This window comes from Bicyclus anynana, chromosome Z (genome assembly GCF_947172395.1).
Source record: "Bicyclus anynana chromosome Z, ilBicAnyn1.1, whole genome shotgun sequence".
Taxonomy (NCBI): domain Eukaryota; kingdom Metazoa; phylum Arthropoda; class Insecta; order Lepidoptera; family Nymphalidae; genus Bicyclus; species Bicyclus anynana.
The window spans coordinates 4,156,939-4,173,106 of NC_069110.1; the positions used below are offsets into that span (position 1 = coordinate 4,156,939).

The 16,168-nt window shown below is 34.2% G+C and overlaps 2 protein-coding genes across 3 annotated transcripts in view; both read left to right on the forward strand.

Moving 5' to 3' along the window:
* The window catches only part of LOC112042889 (DNA-binding protein D-ETS-3), a 93,263-nt gene that overhangs the window by 4,475 nt on the left and 72,620 nt on the right, over positions 1-16,168 (forward strand). For both annotated transcript variants that reach the window (XM_024078075.2, XM_024078076.2), the window contains exon 3: positions 3,920-4,006. In XM_024078075.2, the coding sequence (XP_023933843.1) occupies positions 3,920-4,006 (87 nt within the window). The remainder of the gene's footprint in view (positions 1-3,919; positions 4,007-16,168) is intronic.
* LOC112042888 (dynein regulatory complex protein 11-like) lies at positions 12,525-15,221 on the forward strand. Its single transcript, XM_024078074.1, has one exon. It carries the CDS (start codon positions 12,525-12,527, stop codon positions 15,219-15,221), a length of 2,697 nt encoding a protein of 898 aa, XP_023933842.1.

Genomic DNA, 16,168 nt, shown 5'->3' on the forward strand with positions numbered 1-16,168 from the left:
GAAATTGTACTGTTATGTCCTGTTACTGAACTGTTATTCTGGTTATTATACTGTTATTCTGGTTATTTAAGATATTTAGTTCGATCTCATTATAGATATAATATAATTTATTTTTTCAAATTTTTCTAAAAACCGAAAGTTTTTTCTTCTCATACTCAATTAAAAATATATCCATATTTTTTTAAAAATATCGTAATGATGGAGAGGAAAATATTTATACTAAATTAAAAGGTCCAGGTGACAAAAGGGTTGGTAAAGAATAAAACTCCGAAGGAATAAAACAAAGAACTTTTTTATACGAAAAAATATTATTTTTATATAATTTTTCAGAAGACATTTTCGTCGCTAGCAAAGTTGATTGTGAAAAATTTTGCCACATTTTCATTTATCTCTTTCGCTGTTTTGTAGTAACTTATTTTTTAATTTAAATTTATAGGTTTTGTTTTTAGTGTAACTGATATTACCGATGTTGGTTTAAACATTATTTTGGAAGGGTTACTGGTGTATTTCATCTTGATTGGTTCAACTTGCCGGTAGAGTTAAAGTCTTCACATGCTCATACTGAATCTAACTTTCTGCAGGGTTTGTGAAAAACTTGCAGAACTTTCCTTGGTTATTTTGCATTAGTAAAGAGGTCATTGTGCTTTTTACTCTATTATCTATACTAATATTATAAAGAGGTAAAGCTTCTGAGTTTTTGAAGTTGTATAAGGTACTGTCTCTTGAACAATGTAAAGGTCGAGAGTGTGTCGAGCAGGGTAGGGTTCCTTGTCCTCCGAATTACTAAACGGTATTCGTTTAAGGTTGTATGGGTTTACGCACCGACCTCGACACATCCCGAGGAGGAGGTAGAGATATTGTATGTTGATAGTTCTAAAGCCATACATGCCTCAAACTCCTATTACAATGTTGTGATGGGGGATTTTAACACAAAACTGGAGGAAATTAAGCAGTTAAGAGTTGAAAGTAGGATGATTTGGTTATCTGTCTTAATGCTTTAAAAATAAAACAACAAAAAAAAAATTATTACTTGAAACTGAATATTAATTAAAATAAATATATAAATTATAATGTTCAATTCTTATTTTTAATTTGTTTTAATTTCATTATTAATATGTATTTGTTGTAGTTTGAATAAAAATACAAAGAATCAAAAAAAAAATTATGACAGTATTCTCAATGGTATCAAAGAACATAACAACAACATAGGTACTGTCGTAGTAATTTTATTCCATTCCGAGCTTCTTTTTACGGTATGATAAACACGATTCGAGAAATAACAAACAAGTAAGCAAACCGCTTGAAACTTATTTACATAATATTCAAATAAGTGCAAAAATCCCCACGCCACTGTCGTGTCCGACCCTAATCTTATAGTCATTAAGAGCAACATATTAAAATTTATAAGCCCCGCGGGGCTAAGCTAAAGAGTTGTTAACACGAAAATGATTACGGCACGCCCTCATTCGCTCGCCAACTGTACGTACGCTCTCGATCCGTAATCTCGTACAATCGTCATCAATTATGACGCAGTACTTTAGATCGGTATCGTGATAAAATATATTTCAATAAATCACGGTGCAACTGCTCTGATACGCGTATATTGATTTTTTTAATGTTTATGGCGTAAAGGGCTGGGGCCGGTTCGTTGTTTTGTAATTTATATTCATTAGTGAGCTGGGTTTGGGCTTGGTCGTCAGCTACCTACGTGGACGCTCACATATCCGATACTGATTGAAATCGTTTCTCTGATATTACTTCAAAAATGGATTACTTATTTGATTAGAGATAATATGTACTTGGCTATTTATAACAATTTACGGATTATTTACATATTATTTGATTAAAGATAAGCTGCTCTAATAGGATCTTACCAAATTTGGCTAGGCAGGGAGAACAACACGAGCAGAGAACGGGGAGTGTTGATCGATCATCAAGGAATTCCTTAACCCTACACCCTGTAGTCACAAGTTCAGGACTCTGCTCCCGCACGGTGAATCCATGGAATGCTAAGATATTCGTCTCTCATATTTCACTATTTTAAAGCGGACGTCCGGTCTACGGTTAGTGTCTATAATGATTGTCGCAATGAATATTTGGTAAAAACAACTAAATTATTTAAAACAAGTAAAATATCTGGATGGGTAGGACTGTAGGTACATGTCTAGGTTTAAACAATTAACATCTAAATGTAGGATCATTCAGATCTTAAAGATGATTCATGTAGCAGGTAAAATATCAAATTACTCGTAGGTAATCATCGTTCTTGTGTAACAAAATGCTGCAATCAGCATTATTGTATTCACTGGATCATTGAAGGATAATGTGAGACTTCGGATGATCCTAACTATACCTAATCAAGTCGACCGAATTAACTACAATATAATACCGAGTAGATATTACGTAAATTTTAGTGGCTTATTTAAAAAACATTGGTTATGAGTTTTACATATGAAAAGTATAATCTCCGTCCCTTTATAATAAATCGAGAAGCTTGCAGATAAGACACCAGTTCGACGGTCGAAAACCGAACCCTAGACATGAATCTAGATCATGAATTTTATTCCAACCCCTTTACCGTGGATTTATTGAGGGTAATTAAAAACTGGTCATCATACTTCACACTAATATTATAAAGGCGAAAGTTTGTGTGTAAGTGTGAAAGTGTGTAAGTATGTTTGTTCCTCCTTTACGCTGCGGCTACTGAAGCTGAAATTTGGATTGGAAATAGATTTTACTCTGGATTAACGCATAGGCTACTTTTCATCCCGAAAAAATCCTTGGTTTCCGCGGGCATTGTGAAAAATTGAATTGCACGCGGACGAAGTCGCGAGCGTCCGCTAGTATATTATTATAATCAGTAAAGTCACGAGTGGGTTATAACATTTAATAACGAACAATAGATCCTAAAAATCGAACCGCAAAATCGTAACACCACTAAGCCAATATAATAAAACGATCCGCAAACGAAACTCTCCCAAGCATCCCCCGGATTATCCCTACAAACAAACAATTATTGCACAATCAATAGCCACTCGCGCGTGAAGTATAAATCAGGAACGATAATGGGTCAGATTGAGTGACATCATTTTTAGTTTCAAATCGTGACAATAGATGGCGCGCGGCCGGGATGCGCGCGCGCACCGCGTTTGTTATGTCAGCCATTTCATGGGAACCGTGGCGAGGACAATGAGCACTTAATTGCGCGAAAGAAACACCAGTAATGATTCCCTGTCCCCCTTCGGCGAAGATTTATGCGTTCTGCTCGACCCACGAAGTGCCTCAGCATATTTATACAATAAATAAATAGTTCCAAAACATATTGCGCCGAGTGATTCCGATTCGGGGATGATGCATTAACTTTTTATACGCGTGGGAGAGTTGCATTTGACTTCGTGTTTAAAAATAATGACTTGTTTATTTGCAAACCACTTGGTTCCGTAATAGAATTAGCTTTATATAAACAGTTTCAGTTTTGATTGTAATGGATAGTTTTTAGATAAAACATAATTGTCTTCCTTTTATTTATGTATGTTTTTGAGTTTTTTAAACTCTTCTCGCACCTAAAAATTTCTTATTATTTTGTTATGAGCCATATCTTTTCTAGCACACCATAGCACATAGTAAGTGCTTTTGGTCTAGTAGGCGGATTCACACTCTTAAGCCATACTCTCAAGATATTGACTCTAGTTCCTTAGTTATACCACAAAAAAACATTTGGACAAGTAGTTATTTAGATTTATGATTCTTTTTTTTCATGTTTAGGTCACTATTATCTAACTGTCACTATTACTCTTCTTTTAGTGCCCTCTCCTTTTGAAGGTTAATTTGACTTGGTTTACCGCTACAAAATCTTGAACTCATCTTGAATCTCTTGCATCTTTTATTTATTAATTTTAACAGAACAATTAAATTACAGGTTCAGAAAAACTATCAAGTGGACTGTCGAAAGGATACTCTTCATCTTCGGCTTTGTCTGACACCCTACGGTCTACAAAATGTGCAGGTCAGTAAAGGTTAAATTCTATTGTAACGATTTAAAACGTTCCCGTAAATTATAAAGGGCGAAAGCATATTTCTAAAAGTTATGAATTCATAATTTCCGAAAAAAAGACAATAAATTTTATTAGATTTTGTACTCTACTTTGCAGTCATCGAACATAAAAACTTAAATTCAGTGTCTTGAAGTCTTGGATTGGCAAAATACTTAACAAATAAATCATTTGTTAAGTATTTTGCCAATTAAAAAATAATATGCTTCAATGAATTTAAAAATACTTATTTGATTTTTATTTTGTTTTACAATAAAACTATCTATTAATAAACTATTTTTCGCTTCGTTTTGATTAAAAGTTTGTAGGATTCAAGTACAAGAAGTTACGTATAGCCTAAGTAGTTATAGATGTTCTAAAGTTATGATTATACGTGAATATTTCTATTTGATGCTTTGTATTTCATGTAAGTAGTTTCATTTAATAAAACGAATATTCCACCATTTAGCCCAGATTCCAAACAGAATGATAAATATGATATTTAGTTTTGATATTGTGCCATAAATAATAAATGTAAAATATTCATCTGTAATACCTTTATGGCGCTCTTTCCCATAAAACGTTGCGAGTGCCAAAGTTATCTCTTTATCGCGTAATTTATTTCTATGTTACAGAGTGTAGCTCATACGGGCCAAACCCTACCTTATCGCGATTAGGTTACAGACCATAATCCAGTGGGATAGCTTTTCTACCTACAGTGACATCTTCTATGTAAATACCCCTCCCCGTTAGTTATCTCGCCTTGGTGACGTCAACGCACCCTTATTAATGATGTCACGCCCCACCGAACTCGGTTTTCAAAATAGTGACACCATGTCTTTATGATCATCCTTCATTTGTATCGGTCTACGAATAATGTCTTTTTAAAAATTTTTCTTACTGTTATTGCATTTATGGATGTGGATTTGGCCATTAACAACATAATATTATATGATGTTTAACATTTTACTAAAGAAGATCGAAATTAAATTAGAAATTGGCCCAAAATTGTAACCAAAATTCGAGGAATTGCATAAATATTTAACCATACGCCATTTTTAGCACTGACAGAAATATAGCCATATGTAAAGCTGTGCTCTCTCTGTCCCTCTCATTCCAAGAGGAGACTCGAGCTCAGCAGTGAGTCGAATATGGGTTGATAATGATGAATATTTGCCGAGTAAGCTTTTTTCCAGTAGCTCAAAAAACGTCACAGTTAACCAAAAGTTCAAAGTTCTATCAATTTTGAATTTGAGATATGAAATTACGCAAAACAAATTGCCACAATTATTAGATGACATGCCAAAGTAGTAACCCGAGCGTAAATTCAAAGCGAGTATGACAATTAAAAGTTACCAGAGCTCATTCAAAGCGGGTGTTAGTTCGGTTGATGGCACGGTTAAATAGCATCCATCTTCGCATAGAGACACTTCAAGAGGTCTTTCATCTTTTGTCTGTCTGTTCTCTTATTCTGACGTCACAGAGTTATTATGAATGATATATTACGATCTTTACTGTACCAGAAAATAGATCAAAATTATATGGTTGTAACAATAAACAATTCGTTAAGGAACGCACTTCAGATAAGTAAATGTTGCTTATATATGTTGCAACCATTGGGTTGAAATGGCTAGCTTATAGAATGCCTAGCCCATGTATCAAGTACCGGCATTCATTGTAATTGCTAAAAACAACTAGTCAAGTAATTAATCGCAAAATAGCTCCATAATAATCAATAGTTAATAATTTTTGTGATGACATATACTATGATCCGATCTGCAGGCTATTTCACAATCTTTGAGGTATGCTAGTTGATAAACAAGAGATTCTATGTAACAAATGTCATTCGGTGCCTACTGGTGGATATCTTATAGTAGATAATATGTAGGTATTACATTTTGTAAATTAATTTGTTGTTTATTTTAATAGGCTGATAACAAATAAAGACCAAAATAGTGAATAGGCTGTCTGATCTGATTAATCCGTGGGTATTGATGAACTAAAAAGTTTGCTTATGGTGACCATTAGTTCACAAATAATAAATTAGACTGCCTAGCTGGTTATTTCAATGTCATCTTTGCAGTCATTTAGTGGCGCGAACTGATACACTTTCAACAACTGGTCAACGACTATTACTACAATGTATTTATAGCTTGGCAAGTTCGTTCGTAACACTCCCGATGGTCCGTGCGGGCCGAAGGGCGTGTAGCGATGAATGAAAAACCCACGACTGATGCACCTCACTTTCTTTCCCCCCGTCGCCCGCATATCATGGGAGTGTCATCAACGAACTTGCCAAGCTATAAAACCACATTAATAGATCATCATCATCATCTGCCACAAATCCTCTCCATCCACTATGGAATATACCTCTTCTTTTAAGCAGTGCCAGCATTCTCTATATTTATTGACTTTAAATCCAATCGATGCAAGCACCTTCCGGAGTATATCACTCAGTTATAAACATTCCGTAGGCATGAAATTTTCAAGTTCACTATCGTATTCATTTGTCGTTTTTGTAGAAAATGTATCATGTATGATTAGTTTTCTAAATATTTTCCATTTCACCCGCCGGTCCTTTAGACCCCTTGGTTGTAAGTTTTAGTTGGTCCGTGTTAAACCCGTAACTAAACAGTGACACGCGTCGTTCCGTCATGATGCTTAGTAATTAAGAGCTCTCCAGTTATGAGTGCTTCGTTATAACATTCGATACGCTGTTGAACTTTTTTTGTTGGGAAAATTGCGTTCAAATCTACACGAGCTTGGGAATTATATTTTTCAAATCAAGATATTTTAAGAGATTCATTATTAAGGAGAACTAACACTTTCTTTTTATTCAGTCGAATTGTTGTATTTTGTGAGCTTTATCGATAGCTCTATGTTTTACAGGTTCGCACAACATTCACAAATATTTTGATATATATAATAAACACTATATATTTTTGCTTTTTTAAACATCATTATAATTTTATAACATACTTGTAAAGGGAGATTTTCTGTCAAGCATTTTGGAACTTCATATTTTTTTGAGATTTTTATAAGATCTCGACCATATTATGGAGTCGACTTCAAAGTTTGAAAAATGATGGTAATTTGTGCTTTTTACGTCATTAATGTATACGAACTTTATATTAATAATCATACCAATGTTGCTGTATTAAATAACAAATATTCAAGATCACAATCACTTTTCTATCTACACATTACGAAGTGGGGTCTAATGGGCCCCACCACGCATATCGAATGCGACGCGTGTTCGCATATCGCAAATTTACGGTGACAAGCGTGCATCGTTCAGATTTTTTCTCAGCATGCGCGGTACAAAAGGCACACGCAAATATTTTAGGGTTGACTTAATTCAGTAATTGTTATAAAATCTACCTCATTATTTTTTTATCTTATCTCTTGGATAGAATGGTATTTTTAAGTTATTGAATCTACCTTATTTGTTAGTACTAAGTCAATTGAAATGTATGGATTTTTTAGATTTTTCTTTTTGCTTTCAAAGCTAAACTGACTAAACCTACTAATGATACTAATTATTTAATTTTGTTAGTCAAGTGTAGTTCTATATCCATAGAGTTCGTGATGTAGAAACTAATATTCATATTTAACAAGCCTTTAGCCAACAGTTAATAAAGAATACTACATAGTTACGAGAGACGAGTCGGCGGGAACTTTAGTTTTGTTTTAATGTAAGTTTTACTTATTATATTATGCAATTAAGATATTGTGTTACTAGCGCGCTAGGACGCGCTTTTTACCTAGTTTTACTTAAGTTGCAAGTTTTCGTTCTCGTGAGTATACAGAGATAAAATATCACATAATATATGATAATGTAGTTTGTTTGAATGGTGAAATAATTTTTAAAATCAGTCTGTTCATTTAGCCATTAATGCGTTATAACCAAAGTGTACTTAAATATATTTATATAAATACATTTTTTACATTTACATACAAATACATATTTACATATAAATACATATTCAATATAAATACCTACATTAAATACATTTTTAGTCAATCTCGGCGGCATTGTTCAGTCAGTCATTCAGTCGCTCAGTTCCGCTACTCCAAGCTGGACGTATCATCATCCAGAAAAATATCATCTAAAAAACGTATATATGTTAAAACATTAGGTACTACATACTAAAAAAATTGCAATTATCAAACTTGAGTTATTGAAATATTTGCACTATTGGTTTGGGAATGCCCTCCATTTTGTTTTAAACTCCAGCTGGTCGATTTCAGTCTCTACTTTAATTAGTCAAACTCTAGTCAATCTTAACTCTAGAATTCTGACGATGAATTTACGACGTGGCGCAGTGGTATGCGCGGTGAATTTACAAAACGGAGGTCCCGGGTTCGATCCCCGGCTCGGCCGATTGAGATTTTCTTATTTGGTCCAGGTCTGGCTGGTGGGAGGCTTCGGCCGTGGCTAGTTACCACCCTACCGACAAAGACGTACCGTCAAGCGATTTAGCGTTCCGGTACGATGTCGTGTAAAAACCGAAAAGGGGTGTGGTTTTCACCCTCCTCCTAAGTTAGCCCGCTTCCATCTTAGACTGCATCATCAGTTACCATCAGGTGAGATTGTAGTCAAGGGCTAACTTGTAAATAATAAAAAAAAAATCTCGGTGGCATTGTTCAGTCAATCATTCAGTCGCTCAGTTCCGCTACTCCAAGCTGTAACTGGATGGGTGGAGTCGTGGCTAATGTGTCACGAGGCCTGATTATCCACGCCGGGGTTACATGCACTCAACGCGTGTGAATCTGCCCAACAATGCAGTGGGACAATGTGATTTTAATTGCTCTAATATTCTGTTATTTTGTTATGAAGAACTACTTCATCGTGTATGTACCAGCTCAGAGCAGCATGGCTGTGTTTATAATCACTATGTAAGCGATTAAAAACTGTTTGTCGCCGATAGCTTATTACCTATACGTAAATAGTGTTTATACAGAGTGTCCCGTAAATAGTATGACATACTCTACAGGATGATAGCTGACGTTAAGGCCTACGAAACTAGGTACTAACGAAATATATGTTAGCCGAAGTTTTACGAATTTATAGTTATATTGATTTTTCTACAAAGTACTTAAATCTATCTATCTTCAGTGCAAATTAGTCGTGCCATTAGCTGAAAAGTTACTAAAGTGGTAATTGTTACTGAATAGTTGTGTCAAAGTATTGCTATTTCAAAAAAAAAGCTGGATTTATTTTTTTATGTTAAACGTTTTTTTGCATGTACTATTAGTGGCCATAGTAAAGTCAAATCAAAGTCAAATCAATGTCTGATGATGAAGTCAAAATTCATTTATTTCAAATACGCTTAGTTTACAAGCTCTTTTGAAACGTCAGGTAATAATATTATTAAACTTAAGATAATGGTGATAATAATTATACGAAAACTTAAAATTAAAGTTACGAGGGTGCCAAACGCGCCTTGGTCCGATAAGAGCCCACAACAAACTCAGCCAGTAAAAAAGTTTACTACGCAAAGTTGTACCGCTAGCTTAAAAATATGTTCATTTAACAAGGATTCCAAAAATGTTAGACATTAGTACATTATTTTCAAAAACTTTGTCACAATGGCTATTTTCACTCCGAAAGGGATTGATTTTGTAAAAATCGTTACTTATTAAAATTGGCTCCTGTCACTTGAATCACAAAATAATTTATATTGAATCCTGAGAATTAATTATAAGATAATCAGTTAAAATTACAAGTGTAATAAAATGATAAGTAGATAATTAAAAAAAAATAGGGACCCTTTTAAATCAGCTACAAAGCTCTTTTAGCTCAAAATAGGATTCTTTGTCTAAACCGAAGTAAAGTATTCTCTGTTTGTTCTCATAATATTTGTTATGAATAAGATAGATCAGGCAATCACCACCGAACATTAAGTTTACAAACTAATGTTTGTAGCATGATCCCTTTTAACCCTCCCCATACCAGCTTTATTGCCCGAGACTGAGTTAACAAAATTAATGGCTAAATTTTCTACACCCGAAATGAATACATCGTAGGGATACTGAATAAATCATTGTTACGTTGCATTTCGGACGTTGCTGTTTTGATCTGTTTGCCTTAATAAAAAGCTTACGAGATTATTGGAACTAAGTTATTTTATGCATTATACAGTAGAGTGGCAGGAATCGTCACGCAGAGCAAAAGCACCAAACAAAGTACCAGAGTAACATAGAGTATTAGGAGGATTATATACTTACTAATTTAATTTATTTAAAAAAAAGCGTTAAACATACAATTTTAAAGTACCAGGGTAACAGGAACGGATATGAAGTTTTTATGTTTTTGTTTACGACATTTTTGTTATTGTTATCTTTTTAATTTGAAGTTTTTTTATGTACTTATAAATATAACTTGTAATTTTTAATATAATTATACTTTTAAGTGATAACACCATATTTTAATTTTAGAAAAAAAAATTAAGATCCTAAAGTTCTTAGGTATTAGTCTAGTCCTATTACTCGTATTTAAGTACTAATGGAATTTAACTCCGAAATCAGAGATCATTTAAGAGCACAACTTTGGTCTTGAATTCTAAAACTTGTCTAAAATGTCTTATAAAATCGCATATTGACGTCTTACAATACTTAGAGTCCACACTTGGCTTGGCATTTGATATCCATATCATGGGGGTGGACAGCAAGTCTGCCATCTTGGGGGTCATATTGGATTTGTAATGACGTTTCTTAGCTCATAAGAACTCCGAGCGTGTTCGAAATTTCATCCTAATCGAATACCAGGAAGTGAGTCAAATTAAGATTCCAAGATTTTCTTACATAAATAGTTACAAGTGATTGGAGAGGCCGCCATATTGGATTTGTAATGACGTTTCTTAACTAGTCATGTATTGTCATCAGAACTCAGAGCGTGTGCAAAATTTCATCCTAATCGCAGTCCGGAGAGTGGGTCAAAATAAGATTCCAAGTTTTTCTTACATACATAGTTACAAGTGAAGCTAATATAAGCGTGTTAAAAATCGCTACCGCTTATAAGTTGGACTAAAGTGGAAAAGTGGCACGCGTCATAGTCCGGAAGCAGGAGACGAGCGCGTGCACCGATTCTAATGTTCAATGGAACGTACGGAGGCACACTTCAAACATTTTTATTGTAACCAGCGCCGAGGGCCACACCGGCATTGTTAGTCCCCCCACGTTTTAAAGAACAAGATCTAAGGAATAAATTGTTCGAGAGACTACCGTCTATACGTGCTCTATGGTATAGTACCTATATTTAATTAAAGCCTAACTTTTGGAACGAAGTTCTTTAGTCCAAGATTTGACATATCTTACTTATCTCTTCACAAAGATGAAACCAAAGGTTTACAATAGCGACTCATGTACTTTAAACACCTGCGTGTTTGGAGAGCTCGCTTTGTGACACCTGCCTCTGTAGAAAAGTGGCACGTCGATTCTCTTTCTCCGATCGCTAACGGTTCGAAAACTAAAAAAATGTATGGGAATGACATTTGTTATCGACAGGTCATGTAAAAGAGATCGGTCATCCCCACACATATTTCTAGTTTTCGAATCGTTTGCGATTGTAGAAAGAGAATCGGCGTGCCACTTAGCTAGGGGGCTGGGTAGAAAGCTGAGAAAGGTAACTACAAATAAGAGTCATATAAGTTAGATGTATATAGCTGACTTTTATATATATTTTCAACCGACTTCAGAAAAAGGAGGAGGAGGAGTAGGTTCTCAATTCGACGCGTATGTTTTTTTTAATGTTTGATTAAATAACTTTGTCATTTATTAACCAATTTTTAAAATTCTTTTTTTGTTTGATATAGTCCAGATTAGTCCCATTTATTTTTTATGAAAAATACTCAAAACTACAAATCTTGATAAACAGGCGGTCTGAAATTCGGGAAAATTACAGGTTTAGGTATCGACCTAAACCTGTCTCATTAATCTTAAAAATTATCCTCATCAACCTGTTTCATAAACTGCATCACGTGAAGCGTTCTATAACGCCATCCTTCCAGCGGGAAATCAGTCATTCAGTCAGTCAGTAAACACTGAAAATGAAAGATAATCAGCCGTTAGTATGACCGCCAGAGAACTGTACATGCGTTTTAGAACGAGTTGTACGTTCATGGTAACATGGGGATAAAATATAGTAACTCGCTGATAAAGCAGCTTTTCATTGGTAAAAGTACTTTTAATATAGGTTTAGTAAGATTAGGCGTGAAAACGTACAGATAAAAAACACATTCACATTTATTATAGAACATGTTATAGAAGATATGAATGAACTTTTTGAAAACTTAAAACTGGCAGCATTGTGCTGACACAATTCTATAAATATGAAAACAGATAAATATAAGTGTTTTATTCTATATGCATACGTTGACATTTATTTATTTTTATTTATTTTGTTGTGTATTTTATTTTAAAGTATTTTATTGTATCAAATCGCATATAAAACAAATTTGATAACAAATATTTCGTTATTAAAAATTTTTAATGTCCAACAAATGTTATTACAAACAATGGCTTCAAATAAAGAAACAGTTAGAAGCAACCTTGCATGAAGATGAGCGAATACAAGAGTTAGCAGTTGGATTTGTAGGAGTAAAGCCACAAAGTACCGCTGTCGAAATAGTGGCTAGAGCTTATTGTCAATATTGTGAATTATACAATAAATTGTGTGAGTGTTACGATCAAATGGTACAAGTTCAAAGGAGACCGTTTATATGCAATTTAATAAATGCAATAACGTGCCGGATCATCGAATTGAAAAGCACTTTGGAAGAAGTAGAAGTTTTTGAATACACGTATCCTGACAATGCTCTACAACAAATGCTTATGGTTCCTCAGGATATTCAAATACTTTGCCCATTTCATTATCCATTCGAAATAAGACAAGAAGAAATGCAGTACATTGTAGACCAAGTTTTTGCGGGTAACCGATTAGGAGATCCAACGCCCTCGCCGTCCGAAATTGAACGTCGTGAACAAGAAAAACTAGAAGAGGAAGAAAGAATACGCGCTGAAAAAGAAGCTGAAGTTAAAAGAAAATTGGCTATGGGTGAAGAGATTTCTGATTCAGCAGAATCTGTCGAACTGTCACCCCAAGAGTTAGAAAAAATTAGATTAGAACACGAATATAACAGTCATATATGGAACATTCAACGAATGGAGCGGTCTAGATGTACTGTTAGAGAAAAAACGCATATATTTAACAAAAATACTGATTTATATCTTGAACTTGCTGGACTAAAAGCACCACCAGCAAGTGAATACCTTAGAAAAAAAGCAGCAGCTCTAATACAGAAAATATATCGCCGATTTCTAGAAATTAAGCGCGAACATATGAAAGAAAACAAAATAAAATATAAACTTGATATGATAATACCATCTTGTCCAGAACCATCTGCGAAAACTCAGTTAGAAAAAGTGAAAGAAGCACGTCGAAACTTTAGACAAAAGTACTATAAAGCATGGTTAAAACAGAATTTAAAAGAACAAAGTCGTGTTTTTAAATTAAGAGAAGGAGACGTCATGGAAGATATATCTGCAGAAATTAGAGACTGGCTACAAACCTGGTATGCAGAAGTACGTGTTTTTGATGAATTCCCTTACCCCGAAGAAGGAGGCTCTATATTAATAGTTAAAGGAGAAACCTTTACAATAGAAGAGTATATTGAGTGGCGTTTAGCAGAAGAAAAAAGGCTTAAAGCAATGGAGGGGCAACAAAAATCTAAAGAAGAAATAAAAGCTGAAAGACTAGCTGCTCGTGAAGAAGAAAAGAGATTAAAACTCGAAGCTAAACTAAGAGAAGAAAAACGTTTACTTGATTATAAAAAACAAAGGCTTAATCCTGACAATGATCCTGGCATATATTTTAAAATCGGTAAAAATATTATGCCTGTTCGAGAAATGTGGAATAATTATGAAAATCAATGGAAATATATAGACATTAAGGATGCATCGTTAGATGTAATAAAAGGACATATAATGAATATCATCACTGAAAATGCATATCAAGAACTACAATCCAAACTTCGTCCAATTGTGGATGAACTAATGAGAATTGAATATAATATGCTAAAGAATGCTCTTAAAATGGATTGTGAGGTAACTCAGACAAAACCACCCTTAGTAAAGAAAAGAAAGAAACCAAAAAAAGTTAAGCCTCCTAAGCCTGAGAAAATACCACCTGCTGTAATGTTTCAAGCTTTAGTAGATGAAGGTATTATAAGAAAATATCCCCGCACAACTCTTGATGATTTCTGGGGAGACCGAAATTATGCAGCCGCTGACACACGTGGAATACTTTGGACACCAAAGTTTCCTCCACATTGCTTGGGGGATGTAAAAGAACAGGTAAGAATTCGGTGTCTTCTAACTCTGGGTTCTTCCTGCCCAGATGCTGTAAGAAATCAACTTATTGTTGGACCAAAAAACTCTGGCAAAAGTACATTAGTATATGCCATCGCAACTGAAACAAACTCCATTCTCATCGACTTATCTCCGATGAATGTGTACAATAAATTTCCGGGGCCTAAAAATTTAAAAACTATGTTTGCCTACATCAATAAAATAAGTAGAATGATGCAACCAACTATAATTTTCGTTGAGGACGCCGATAAAATATTTTGTAAAACAGTTCCAAAAGAAGAAAAGGCGTTCGATCCAAAGCGACTTCAGAAAGATTTTTTCAAGGAAATAATTAAACCTATAAACCCGAGTAAAGATAAAATTTTGGTATTGGGTACAGCAGCAGAGCCGTGGTTGGCGAAAGGTCCTCTAATGTACAAAGTATTCCCTTCCTTGATACTTATGCCTAGAACTGACTACGGTAGTATATCGTACACTCTGACAAAAATGCTAATGCAATATCACGGTGTGGATCGTGACTTCAACGTTCACAGTTTGGCTCAGGTTTTAAGAGGCTATGACATAAATAGTATCAAGGAATCTATACAATCTCTATTGAATGGCAACCGCATAGCGCAATTACCATACAAGCCTCTAGAGCCAAAGGAAGTAATCAACGCGGTTTTAGAAAATCCGAATACATTGTTCACCAAAACTGAAGACTATGACATGTACAAAGAGTGGTATGAATCCTACTCGCCATGGGGCAGCAAGTACTTAGATTATCTAACTATGTTAGAATCTCAACTAAATTACAAATTAAAAGAGAAAAAGAAATAATCGTCTATTAGTATCTTTACTTGTGTATTTTCATTAAAAACTTCCCATTTTTAAATATGTACCTACCTATCTAGATAATTATGATGGGAGAATTTTTTATTAAATGTTTATTTAATTTGTGTGGCAGAGGTTTATCTCGTATGAATTAAATAGTATCACAATCCAAATTACTATTTATTATTCTATTTTAATACCTTAGTAAACGTATTACTATATACTTCAGACTACAGACAGATACTTCAGACTAGGTTTTATGGGTTTATTCCATTTTTCAATAATTAAGAAATTTAATTTCCTTATAACTAGTAAATAATTTATTTAATAACGTAAGGAATGTTTTATGATCATGTATGTATCCTTAATCTATACTATATTTATAGAGGAAAGATTCGACTGTTTGTTTGTTTGTATGTATTGAATTAAGAGCTGTGATAGCCCAGTGGATGTGACCTCTGCCTCCGATTCCGGAGGGTGTGGGTTCGTATCCGGTCCGGGGCATGCACCTCCAACTTTTCAGTTGTGTGCATTTTACGAATATAGGTTGATAATGATGATGTATTGAATAGGCTCCGAAATTACTAAAACGATTTGAAAATCACTTGGGAAGCTACACATCCCCGAATGCTATAGGCTATATTATATTTTTTAAAAAATTAGGGATCCATCTTAAGACTCCAATAATGTAACCCAAGTTGTAAAAATTCACCTAAATATTGTATAATCGCGTGCGCTGAAATAATTATTGATTCATAATGGAATGCAGTCGTTAGAAAAGCCTCTTTATTTGTATCTTGGTATTATATCTCATTAAAATGAATTACTTCAGATTCAAGACTGCTTGAATACCTTTATCTTTCTGAATGATCCAATTCCTACATTTTTTAATTTTATTTTTAGCATGGCATAAACACGTTAGAGCCCCCGCTGACTTACAACTTTTAGTTGGC